Source organism: Chiloscyllium plagiosum, unplaced genomic scaffold, assembly GCF_037043375.1.
Source record: "Chiloscyllium plagiosum isolate Xiang-an unplaced genomic scaffold, Cpla_swu_hap1 HiC_scaffold_36, whole genome shotgun sequence".
NCBI classification, from domain to species: Eukaryota; Metazoa; Chordata; class Chondrichthyes; order Orectolobiformes; family Hemiscylliidae; genus Chiloscyllium; species Chiloscyllium plagiosum.
The window spans coordinates 13,487,610-13,501,680 of NW_028270174.1; the positions used below are offsets into that span (position 1 = coordinate 13,487,610).

At 40.4% G+C, this 14,071-nt stretch overlaps 1 protein-coding gene across 1 annotated transcript in view; it reads right to left on the minus strand.

The window, feature by feature from the left end:
• The window catches only part of papss1 (3'-phosphoadenosine 5'-phosphosulfate synthase 1), a 48,019-nt gene extending 39,366 nt beyond the window's left edge, over positions 1–8,653 (minus strand). Inside the window, exons 1-3 of the mRNA XM_043673962.2 lie at positions 8,544–8,653; positions 4,150–4,385; positions 1,894–2,032 (exon numbers count right to left, since the gene is read on the minus strand). Of these exons, the coding sequence (XP_043529897.2) occupies positions 1,894–2,032; positions 4,150–4,353 (343 nt within the window). The 5' untranslated portion in view covers positions 4,354–4,385; positions 8,544–8,653. The remainder of the gene's footprint in view (positions 1–1,893; positions 2,033–4,149; positions 4,386–8,543) is intronic.
• Positions 8,654–14,071: the final 5,418 nt, after the last annotated feature.

The window sequence follows — 14,071 nt, forward strand, 5'->3', positions numbered from 1 at the left end:
GCTTGTACATTCTCCGGGTGCTCCGGTTTCCTCCCACAGTCCAAAAATGTGCAGGTTAGGTGAAGTGGCCATGCTAAATTGCCCATAGTGTTAGGTGAAGGGGTAAATGTAGGGGAATGGGTGTGGGTGGGTTGCGCTTCGGCGGGTCGAAGGGCCTGTTTCCACACTAAGTTATCTAAATAATCTAATCTAATTACGTGAGATATTTCCCAGCTCACCCAGCTGATACAAGCAGGTTAGGGAGGGCACCTGGGCAAGACGTGGGAAATATCTGACGCCAACAGATCCTGACTCCAACAAAAGAAATGAACAGAAACTGAAAGGGAAACGCAAAATAAAAAACATTTAAACAATGAACTTGTGGTTAAACATCCTCACGTGAGAATTATCAAACAACATCTGACATGGATTTATTTGATTTGATTTATTGTAGTCACATGTACTTCAGTACAGTGAAAAGTTTTGTTTTGCAAGCAGTACCAGCAGATCATAGCAAACAAGGACACACAGATCATAGTGTGCTTAGACAGAGTCAGGCGTACAAGGTTACAACTGCACAGGAGATGCTCAAAGCAAGATAAACATTAGCCAGCTCAACATTATTTGAAGCTAGAGAGGTCCATTCAGCAGTCCTGCAACAGCAGTGAAGCTGTTCTTGAAACAGAAGTGACGACTTCAGATTCTGGAGCTCCAAATACACAGGTAATGCAGGTTTACTGGTTAAGTCGATAAACGTGACGGGAGAATTTCTCACTTACTGTTATCCTTTTCCACTTTCACCATTACTTGTAACAATTGCTAACTAGTTAAATCTTGCAGCCATTTTAAATTAAAATAATTGCTATGCGCTGGAGATGTTGACTGAAATTTAAAAAACAATTCTCCCACAAATTAATGTCCCTTCTCACATCAATAAAACCAAAATATTTTCAAAATTGAAGATACAAAGACACAAACATATTACATACCTAACCTTTGGTGACTGTCACAAGCCACTTGATTATGAATGGATCTTGAAGGTTTTAAAAATACACTTTAAATCTTAACCGGTGAAAAGATCAACAGGAGATTTAATAGGTGTGTTTAAAATTACGAGGAGTCATGGTAGGTCAGACAGGGAGAACTGCTTCCACTGGCAAGCAGGTCAATAACCTGATGGAAAGAGACTTAGGACAACTGGTAAAATAACTTGGCAAAAGAGGGACTGGACTCGTTAAGACAATAATTCATTGGACTAGACAGGATAAAAGTAGGATGCTCCCAATGACCAGATACTCCAGCACTCGAGGTCTCAGTCTATGGACATGGGTTTAGACCATTTAGGACTAAGAGCTGAAAATGTGTTGCTGGAGAAGCGCAGCAGGTCAGGCAGCATCCAGGGAACAGGAGAATCGACGTTTCGGGCATAAGCCCTTCTTCAGGACTAAGCCCTTCTTCAGGACCATTTAGGACTAAGACAAGGAAAAATTTCTCTACCCAGAGAACTTGGTGGGCCTCTGATATTCTGTCACAGCAGGCAGTTCAGTTTAAAACACTCAATGTTTTTAAAATGGAATTAGATATAGTTCTTCGGGCTAAAGGGATCAAAGGCTAAGGGGAGAAAGCAAGAAGAGTTGGATGATCAACCATAATCATATTGAATGATGGAGCAGGCTGGAAATGTCAAATGGCTTACCCTTCCTATTTTCTGTATAAAAGCAAATAATTGCAGGGTCATGGGGACAGGGGAGAGTTTGTTCTTTCTAAGAGCTAACACACATACAGGGGCCAAATGGCCTTTAGTGCTGACAGGGAATAGCTGGTATTGTTGAAAGAAATAAATTAACAGTGACAAGAATCCTTTTGTGCTGTATCCCCTGCCCTCAGATGCCCTTTGTAATCTCTCATATTTACCTTTTATCTCACCAGCTCTGGCCTTTTTGTACAGTCCCTTCACATCTCTTTCCTCGCAAACATGCAGAGGGGCATCAACAAATATTTCAAAAAATGGCAGGCCAGCACCTTCATGAATACTTCTGCCATTCTGCCGATCCTACCAACAGTGAAAGTTTACAATTAAAAGATAACATCAGCAATGTTCACCCAACTATGAGATATCCTGACACAGTTTTATAAAACATTGGTGGAGAGAGAATAGCAAAGTAAACTGCCTTCAGGTCATTTTGTTGTTTTATCAATTACACATTCTCTCAACCTCTACTCCAGATTTCATATCTTCTATTCTAGGATGGCACTTTGACAGAGTCACTCAGGCTCTTAGACAAGAACCAGTCGCTGATTTATGCACAAAGTAGATCAAGATGCCCTGCTCCTTTCAAGAGAAGCCTGGTCTCTCTCTGATATTCTAACTGAGATCTAGAAATCAGCTCCCACATGATGATTTACACAAGCTGCATTCATGCACACTGTATAGTGTGCATTCCCTAACAAGTTTGAACAGCTTAGATTTTACACAAACCCATCTTTCCTTAATAAAAAGGGTCCAATAACAAATCACAAATTGAATTGTGACAAGAATGGCACTTCCAGCCATGGACAAACAGAAGTGTGCCTCAAAACCTGTAAGACAGAGGAAAGGTGCAAGGGGTTAAAACGGGTGTTTTACTGACTACTGTCGAGAGAGCTGAAGGCTTTCCTTCAAATTGGCTGAGGAAACTCACAGAAGACTAAAGGCAAAAAACTTGAGTACAGGGGAATGGATGGGGAGATGACAGGAAGAGTGGGAAGATACAAAGTTGGAAGAGGGATGAAGAGAAATAAAAGTTTATGAGATAGAAAGTGAGTGTTTGGCAATAATAAGAGGTGACAGGATGACAGTGTTTAAAACAGAAGGAAAGATGGGCAGTTGCAGTTTGAACATTCAGAAGCTTTCAAAGGGTGAAAGAGCACCAATGGATTGAAGGTGAGAGTGGATGAGGACTTGCACATTGGACAGGCTTGAAACTTAGTCAAACAAGGCATCAGGATTTTGCATAGCATGGTTCAACTTAAATGAACAACCTGGGTAGCAAAATGAGTCAGTGGCAAGAGAGCAACAGCAAAAGAAAAGTGATGGCTTTATTCACCCCAAGGCTCACCGAAGATTTTGTTCTGGAAAAGTAGAGCAACAACTCAAAGATAGTCAAAACAATGTCTAGTGTAAGATAGGACACAGGCAGGAGTTGGACAGCTGTATTTTAGACAACAATGCAAAGTTCGCAAAAAGGGAAAAGGATGGGCCAAAAGGAAGTATTGGATTGACGGTGCAGAGTTACAGAAGTAGCAAAAAAAATTCTGAATATACTCAAGAATATAAAGTATGAATAACTGAAATACACTTAAGTTAAAAGCAAATATACTTCATATTTTGTTAATGAGCCTCTAAAAAAGCCATAAAATAAGACAGGCAGAATATGCAGGAAGTCTGCTTAAAACCTGATTCTTCAAGGTTGCATTGTAATGAAAACATAATTTCAGACAATCAAGTACCATTACATCATTTAAATTACTACTGTGTCAAATTGTGAAAAAGTTTCACTTCTACCGCTATAAGCAAATTTTAATTCAACAGTACTTTCAGCATCTGATGCTTACAAATGTACTTTTAAGAGCTGTAGAACTGCCTTAACTGGGGTTTAATGGTATTCTAAATAATGCTTGTGAAGTAATGTCTTAGAGAATACCTAGGTATCAAGAAGCATATGAATTAAATTCCGTAAAACACAATACAATAGACTACTCTAACATAATAATTATCAAGTACAGTTTTAAAAACTGGTAAAGTGCCCACAGTCAATCGATGAATAAGTCTTTTCTTAAAAATTTTACATGCAGGATGGCAAGTGGATCAAGGCCTGAAAAACACTTGTCCACACCATCTACTGATCAGAGCTTATAATAATGTTGTTTAAGGTGACTGCTGACAAACAGGGTTTGCATAATAAACATTAAAATTGGCACTTACAATGTTAAGTATGTATAAATTACAAGTGTACACCTTCACAAGAATTTTAATATAGAGTAAAACTTTGGAGGTGAGTGTTGACGACAATGTGAGTGATGACTGTTACATTGAGAAGAAATGTTGACTGCCCCAATTGTACTTGCATATTATTCATAATATAAGAAAGCATCCCTTGTACTTCATGTAGAGAGAGAACAGTTAAGTACCTTTGTGTAAGGAGAAATAAAACTGGCAAGGCACACAAGTCCAGCATCTGCAAACAGCTTGGCTACTTCTGCAATACGTCGAATGTTCTCCTCGCGGTCCCCTGGGCTAAAACCCAAGTTTTTGTTGAGACCGTGCCGAATGTTGTCTCCATCCAATGTGTAGCAGGGTATGCCATGGCAAACCAAGTATTCTTCCAATGCCATACTAACCGTAGTTTTACCAGCTCCGGACAGACCTGTTAAATGTCACCACAAAATCATAAGCAAAGCAAATTTAAATGGAACTATTTTCAGCAAACATTCTATGAACAGGATGTCAAGCTAGACTCTCTTGATGAACCTTCAGGAGCAAAATTAAGCAGAAGCCTTCCTAAGGACTCAAAATATCCCATGACACTATTCAAGATGAAGGTGACTTGCATCCTAATCAATCCTCAAACAATAAGACAATAACTGAAAAAATAGTTTAAATACCCACCACCATCAATGGTCCACACAGACTATGTTACCCAAACTGTCCCTACTGCAATCCCCATTTCAAAGCTTGAAAAATGTCACAACCCCTCATTGGGAACCGAGAGACCAAGGGCTGGTTACAGCAGGAGTACCGATATCGTAACTTATTCTAAACTCCATGATGACTGCCTCTGATCTCGCACTCCCATTTGGGGAAACCTTGACCTAGAAAATGGACCATACTGGGTTATATGCTTCCACCATTAAACAAAGATCATCAAAGAGTGAAAATATAATCCTGAATTCTCTGCTTCACCACAAACCTGTCTTCTTAAACCACCCTCCCCAATAGCAAGTAAAGGCCTTTTCATGCATCTGCGTCCAGATCTTTCACAGGGCAAAAATTACTTTCCCATCTTTTGAGGTTCCAACCTACCTCTTTCTATGGCTCTCTCCAACCTCATCTCTTCTATCTCCGGCACCAGAGTCTATTCTGACCAAACTCTACAAGATCCTATCCTGATTCCCATGTTAACGGATATTGTTAACTTCTCAGATGCCATCCCCTTAACTCCATCATCAAACATCTCCTCAATAAACCTATCATTGATCCTACTTTTACAGAATAATAGAATTAGCATGGAAGGAGACCATCCAGCCCATCGAGTCCACACCAACAATACAAAGAGTATCCCACCCAGTCCTACCTATCCCTGTAACCTATCCCATGGATAATCCTGCACACCCTTGGATGCTATGGGGCAATTTAGCATGGCCAATCCACCTAATCTATACATCTTTAGACTGTGAGACGAAACCTAGAACAAACCCACACAAATACAGGGAGAATGCAAACCCAACACATACAATCGTCCGAAGGTATACCTGAACCTGGGTCCCAGGTGCTATGGGGCAGCACTACTAACGGTGGCTCAGTGGTTAGCACTGCTGCCTCATAGCGCCAAGGACCCAGGTTCAATTCCAGCCTTAGGCTACTGTCTGTGTGGAGTTTGCACATTCTCCCCGTGTACTCCGGTTTCCTCCCACAATCCAAGTCAGGTGAATTGCCCATGCTAAATTGCCCATAGTGTTAGGTACATTAGTCAGAGGGAAACAGGTCTGGGTGGGTTACTCTTCGGAGGGTCAGTGTGGACTTGTTGGGCCGAAGGGCCTGTTTCCACACTGTAGGGAATCTAATCTAATCTAATCTAATCTAATCTAATCTGAGTCACCACCCCTTGCAAACAGCTCAACTTCCAATATCATTTTCTTCTCTGAGAACCTTGAACATGTTGCTGCTTTCCACCCAATTTCCTCCAATCAGGCTTCCTGGCCATACAACAATTCAGCCACAACACTGAAACAGCTCTTGCCAACTGTGACCATGGTAAACTTTCCCTCCTTATGCGTGTCAAACTGTCTGCAGACTTTGACAAAGTTGACCACACCACTTGTCAGTAGCCATACAGCTCGGTAATACAGGTACACAATCCTTTACCCGAAATTCCGAAATCTGAAAAGACTCGAAATCCAAAGTTTCCTTGTGAGGTTTTTTTTCGGCATTACAAGGTTGTTTGGCGTGCGAACAGGTGACCCAACTCCATACCCACTTGACCTATGTCACTCAGATGTGACGTGGCGGTGTGGCCCAGCACTGGCAGGCGTCAATTGTATCTCAGCACTTGTCGTAGTCACACGTGGGGCTGCTGTTCAGTAAGATTTCTTTTTCACTGTGAAAATGTCATTTATTCTGAAATCCGAAAAATTCCAAAATCTAAAACATAATTGGCCCAACGGTTTTCGGGTAAAGGATTGTGTACCTGTACTAACCATTCTTACCTGTCTAACTGTGGCCAAACAATCATTTGTAATAGCTTCTCTTCCCACTCACATGGTGTTAGGCCTGGAATCCACCAAGCAGCTAGACTCCTAGTTCTTAGTCACATACTGCTACTTTGTGAAATCAGAAGGAAAGCACAGCACCAGGGAGTGAACATATGTAGGGCCTCCCAAATGGTGGGCCGCAACTCCCAGTGGGACTGTCAGCCAAAGTTTTGGGGTCACACGCTCTGATGCAGCAGTGGCTGCATGGAGCTCTGACTACGAGCTAACAACTGGTGAGTCCCTTCTAAACTTTGTAGTTATTTTTATGCTGGTGTGGCCAAACTGCCCAATCTTCTGCTATTGAATTCTACTCTGAAAACCTAAACGGAAATTGCGCCTTTTAAGTTAAAAAAAAATTCACTCTTCCCCTTTTGGCAAAACAGATTTGTGATTTATATTTACTCTATTTTTACATGCTAGAAGTCAAAAGATCAAACGCAGTCAAAACTCCGGGAAGATGAGCGTAAACAAGTAGAAATAAACAATTTCTTACATCTTCATTTTTTGCACCTTGTTTCCTCCCTCGCTGTGCTTGCCCACACACAGAATTGCTAAGCAAATCAAGAAACAAAAAGGCTTGCTCAGTCAACAAATTGTTCTAATTCCTATATCAAAGCTACATCACAATGTGCACTAAGCAGGTAGAATAGACATTATTGCTTTTAGAGACGACAGCAGTGAAATAATTCTGATACTAAACTAGTAATCCAGAACCCCAGACTAATGTTTTGGGGGCACAGAATCCCACTATGGCATTTGAATTCAATCAAAAAACCTGAAATTAAAAGCTAGCCTAATGCTGACCATGCTATCACTGTCAATCGTTATAAAAATCCAGCTGGCTCATTAATATTCGTTAAGAAGAAAATCTTGCCTGGTCTAGCCTACATGTCACTCTGGACCAACAGCAATGACTCTCAACCATACTCGGGGCAATGAGGAAGGAACAATGAGCGTTGACCTTGCTAACGATGCACACACCCAGTGTACAAAATAAAAATCCAAAGAATGCAAATTCAAATCCAACTATGATGTTGTGAATTTTAATCCAGTTTTTAAAATCTAGAAATAAAAAGCTGGTATCAGCTGAAGAGGATGTCAGGTTGGAATTAAAACAAAAGAGAACTTGTATTATTAGGGCAGGAATAGTGCTGTCTTTAAGTGGTTTGAGCTATATGCAACTTTAATTTTATCATTATGGAGGTAACTCTCAACTGCACAGACCAAGCAGTTAAGCAGAGTACTCATATGTCAAACTACAGTGGTTCAATATGACACATGATGACCTTTTCAAGACAAATTGACAGAGACTATAAATGCCACTTTGCCAGCGATGCCCACAACACAAGCTTGAATACAAAATCTAATTTAATCAATGCTTGATGCATCATCTATGAGAAACACAAAAAAAGGATAATAATAAATCTATTTTGATTTGCGCTGTTAACACTTCGAAAGGGCTTCACATGAATAAAACTGAACAAAAGGTATCAGAGGTGGGGGTGAAGAGAACTGTCAAACTGAATGGACAAATAATCAGGTTCAGAGAAGGCATTTCTGGAGGAAGTCTCAGGGATGAGGATAAACATAAAGCTCCAACATCAAAAGAGGAACCAATGAAGGAGGGAGATGTATACAAGGTGATATGAGTAGGGAATAAAGAGCTCAGGTCCAGGGGAAGATGAGCGTAAACAAGGCAGAGTTTGGTAAAGTTTAAGGAACACAGGACAGGAGGTAAACAAGGCCATGGAAAAAGGGCAAGGATTTGAAAAAGAGGCAAATAATTTGAAATAGATGAAAGATAGATATGGACCAAAGGTATCCCAGCATGACAAGAATGTTGAACTAGCAGGACCAAGATCTTGACAGGACGGAACACAAAATCTTGAGACAGAGTGACTTGAGAGTGAAGCATGGAAGGGGGTCAGTGAGGAGGTTAGTGTGGAGGAGAATAGGAATAATCTTCCACTGCATTGAGAGTCAAGCAAGCTGTGATGGTCATATTTTGCTCAGAATGAAAACCCTGGTAGCATTTAAGAATAAGACAATGTTACCTGTAAGCCAGACAGTGCAGCCACGGAAACCACCTCTGGTTCCCACAACCTGCCCACGCTTGTTTCTACTGACATGGTGTGCCTGGAAGGTTACGTTGGTTGCTCTCTGTTTACCCTGTAAAATACATAAATCAGAACAATGAGAAACAAATACCATTTGGGGCATCAGCCAAGTTATTTCAACAGATGAACAATATTACACTTGGCTCTTCACTGCTGAATCTGTCCTTCTATAAAGAATGCATTAATAGAAGAAAACCACGAGAACTTACTATCACATAAGATAACTTAAGTTAAATCCATGGATGCAGTTAAGGAAAGGTTTGATGGCAACTGAGGAACAAAGGAGCAGAAGGTTAGGATGTTAAGATAAAATGAAGTAGAGTGGGAAGAAGCATAAACACTGGCCAAAGGCCTATTTCTGAGCCAAAATCTACACGACCTGCAATAGCCTCAAACTTATATCATGTCTAACTGGTGCCTTCAGAATTGCTGACCAGAATTAACAATCATGGTTTATTTTTAAAACAGACTTCATTGCCTTTAGACCAAGACCAAAAATCCATTCCTAAATTAAAATGCTAATCTGCAACTATGATACATCACCACAGTTAATCAATATGGTTAGTGTTGGAATGGGGGCACATTTAAGCACAAAGGACAATCATTTTAAAATTTGAGGCAAAAAGGAACAGAAAGCCAATCTTGACCAATATGACCAGGGGTGGTGGGCGAACAGGTCTTAGTGCAGGATCATTTTCATTGCGTCGGAGTGAAAAATGTGAGCAACCCAAGAGAGTATTAGAATTGCCCAATTTAGAGGAGACAGAAAAATAGCCAAGCACTCATATAAACATACAAATTGGAGGAACAGGCCATGCAGCCCCTTGAAGCCTGCTCCATTATTCAAAAAGGTCATAGCTAATCTGATTCTAACATTGAATCTGCATTCCGACTTACCTCTGTGAACCTTGTACCCATTACTTAACAATAATCTGTCCAGCTCCACCTAAGAAATATTCAAGGTCTCTACTTCTATCACCTTTTCAGGAAAAGAATTCCAAAGGCTCACAACACAAAACACTTTGCCTCATCCCGCTTAATTGGGCAACCTCTGTTTTTGAGTCAGCGACCCAAGTTCTAGATTCTAGTGAAAAGGAAACATCCTCAGTTTATGTATGTTTTAATCAGGTCACCTCTTTCTCTATAAACTTCTGTGAATACAAGCATAACTTGTCCAGCTGTCGGCCAGCCCCTCATTCCAGGCATTTTATGGTAAACCTATTTTGAAATGCCACCACTGTATTTACATCCTTCCTGATAAATAAGGTGCCTAATACTGGGCAGAGTACTCCAGATCAGTTTCACCAACGCCCTGTCTAACTGAAGAATAACTGTCCTACTTTTTCCTAATTCAATTCTCCTTGCCATAAGTAACGTTCTACTGGCTTTCCTAATTTCCTGCTTTACCTGTACGCTGACCTTTTGAAATGCATGAGGATACCCCAGATGCTCTGGCATCTCAGGGGTCTGCAATCTCACACCATTTAGATATGCTATTTAATCTCACTGCCCAAATGGACAATTTACACCATACCATCAGGTACTACGTCCAATCATTTGTGTAAATTGTAAACACGAGTTCCCAGCACCAATCCCTGTGGCATATCACGTGATACATTTTTGCAACCAGAAAACAATCCATTCATGCCTATTTCCGGCATCAAGTCAGCCAGCCAGCCAACCTATCGTGTCAATATGTAACCCCTACACAATGAATGTTTACTTTCTGTAATAATCTTTGATGTGACCCCTTATCAAATGCCTTAACAAATCTAACTACAGTACATTCACCAATGCCCCTATATCCAGAGCACATTACCTTCTCAAAGAACTCTGATAAATTGGTCAAACATATTTTCACTTCCACAAAACCATGTTGACTCTGTCAGGTTATCTTGAACTTATTTAGATACAAGTTATTATTATTATTAAGTACAACATTTTTGCTACCTTTCAATGCAATTGGAGCATTCCTGAATCTCGCCACTTTCTCATTTGACACTTTTTTTAAAAAAAGACACAAGGATGAAGTCCATCAGGACCCAAGTAACATCACCCCACAGCTCCAACAATTTACTCAAGATTATTTCTCATGATTGTGATTTTCTTGAGTTCCCCCTTCCCTCCAATTCTTGATTTACCCCTGCCTCTGGGATGTTACATGTATCTTCTACAGTTTAGTCTGATGCAAAATACATATTGAATTCATCTGTCATTTCCTTACTTTCCAATATTAAATCTCCAATCTCACTGTAATATGTTCTCCTTTAAATATTTGTAGACAGTCAATTTGCTTTTATACTTTTGGCTAGCTTTATCTCGAACTTTAATTTTTCTCCAACCTTGGGTCAATTTTTGCTCTTTTTAATGTTACGTCTAATTTCTGATCTTTGGACAATTATAAATTTTCTTTTAACGTGGTCCTATTTTTAACAATTCTAGTGTTACGATACAGAGACAGACAACCAAATCAAATCAGTCTCCCCATCCTTGTATTTGTAACACAGTAAATTTGAAGTATTCAATGACCAAGGGCAACTAGGGATGGGCAATAAGATGGCGGCCAGCCAGCAACGCCCACATCACACAAATAAATAAAGAAAAAAAATTGACCCAATGGTTCCTAACCAGATTTGAGTAACCGATAGAAACATCAAGTTTATAGCATAAACAAAAATAATTAACTTTTTTCTTTAATACAATAGCATTAGCTGGGCCAAGTTAAACAAAAAGATAATTCAAGCGTATGATTTAATCCAATCCTTTTTGATTCTGATCCACATTCATATAGACACACACACTGTTAAGGGATAAATTGAGAGATAAATTAAGAGAAAAAGATGTAAAAATCCCATTTTTACAAAATCCCATGCAAGGACTGCACAAAACACTATATAGGACAAACAGGAAGACAGCTAACGATCCGCATCCACGAACATCAACTAGCCACGAAACAACACGACCAGCTATCCCTAGTAGCTACACACGCAGACAACAAGCAACATGAATTTGACTGGGACAGCACTACCATTATAGGGCAAGCGAAACAAAGAACAGCCAGGGAACTCCTAGAAGCATGGCACTCATCCACAAACTCCATCAACAAACACATAGACCTGGACCCAATATACCGGCCACTACAGCGGACAGCTGAAACTGACAACCGGAAGCGGCAGGGACAGGCCACTATAAATGCCGGAGGAAACACCACAGAAGCGCTTCACAGGAGGCTCCCAAGCACTGAGGATGTCACCTAGACAGGGGACGAAACGTTTGCAACAAAAACTTCCAGCTCGGCGAACAGAACCACAGCAGAAAAAGATGTAACTGGCCATCTCACTTAAGCAGTTTCAAAGATATGTAGTAGCATTGGGAAAGAACATATCTTTTTTGATTTCTGAAGACATCTTCAATAAAAAAAAAGACTGATGAATATTCACTAAGTTCCCATAATTTTCCAAACACTTTGTTGGACTATTGTCACGGGCCTGCATGATGGTCCCTGTTATCTGCCGGATCCATAATGCATCTCCAATGCCGAAATATCTACAGTCCTCTCTGAACAAGAATCAACTTGCAATTAATTTCCTCAGGTCTTATAAAATAAATACCAAAGCAACCTATCATAGTCACCTTCAACTCTCGGCTCACAGTTTCAACCAAAGACAATAAGAAAGAAAAGCATTGACTTTTCCAACATCAGTTAGCCGCAGATAGTTGAAACAGCAAATAGACTGAGGCAATGCACTCGTGTCACAACAAATACAAAGCAGGCAATGTTTATAATGAAGATACAAGGTCAGCCAGCTCATGGCTATATAACAGACACAGATTAACAAATATCTGATTTATGAAGATTCTTGGCTGGAAGGAACACGCAATATCCCTGGTGTGAAAAGAGTGTTTAAGTAGTGCAGGTGAAGTCTACACCAATTAGTTAGATGAGCAAATTGAGTGTAATGTAATTTGTCATAAAGCCTGCAGACTTTACAAATTTAAGATGAGAAAATAAACTTTGGGAAGATCCAAAAGTAATTGCCAAGGAATAGAAACAAATTAAGCAATCAAATTCTCCTTTGTAACCACAATGGTATATGGAAACAATGGAAATAATGTGCAATTAGAACCGGAAGGTGACTCCCATTCCCTCAGCAGTCACCTGCCACTGGCATCGTTGTTGCAGTCACCAACCCACCGATAGCTCTGCTCACCAAGGACTCAGAGATCTCAAAGTCAGAGCGAACCATACAGGGGTATTTGTTGTCTTTAAACTCTAACTTAGATACTCCGAGGCCTGCACTCCCAGATTGTGTCTGCTTGGCCAGCTGCCACTTCTTCACTTTGTAGCAATGCTCTTAATTTCACACATGCATGATTTCACCCTGAGGTAGCACTGCACTTAAATTCAGCCTTAATCAACCAGGTAAAGTGACAGATGGGAGTACAAAGGCATAAATGTAGCTGAAATGAGTTCATTCATGGGAAAGAATTGACATTCCTATTAGGTTCACCAGTAGAAACCGGTGAGAATCACATTGCTCATGTGGGGGAAATCCAACCGAATTCAACTTGCAGTGGGAGCAACGGTTGTTGCCGTAACTTCACAAGGGATCGTCGCTGAACTCTTGGACTTCCTAATGCAGAGTCTCTCAATCAGATACCAACTGTTCATCCCTCCAAAAAAACCACAAGCAAATCCATAAAGGTTTTACACAAGAGGCTTAAAAGTGACACAGGAAACTGGTGCTACTTGTATCTAATCCCTGAAGCACTCAAAATTCCACTGGGCTTAGGGATAATTGATGCCTAATTCACATTCCTCCATGGACAGGAAAGCATTGGCCCATTTCCACCTCCAATGTAATTGCAGGAAGATTCCCCACCGCTGGAGACTGAGGCACAGTTTCTGCCATGATTAAGCAGACACCATTGCTGTTTCCCTCCGTGATTAACTTCCACCATCTTGCTGAATGATTGAACAGTTTTGATGGCCGACTCCTATCTTCATTTCTAATATTCAGTTTGACTAGGGCCCAACCGGAGGAAAAGGCAGCTCAAAGACTAGATATCAATGATTCTGAACAAACATGTTGGGCATACCTACGCACGTACCGCACCATTTCAAGAAGGCAGTTCACCACTAACTTCTCAAAGGATATTAGATATGATCAATAAACACAGGCCTTGGCATCAGCACTTTTGAGCAATACAAAAACTAATCAACCAAAGCCAAATTCTTTCTGTCAGAGGTGTTGCACAATGCGACTTAGAAAATCTGAGAAAAGCAGTAAACACAAGAAATACTAAACACTTCTAAAATTAATTTTGAGATGTTGGTGTCAGGATGAGGTACCTTTTCTCTTTACAGATGACAGCTTGCCTGCCCTATATTTCTACTACCTTCCCTTACTATTGAGCAGGTTCCTCGTTTCAGAAACATGTTCAATTGGTCGTCTGGGCAGCTC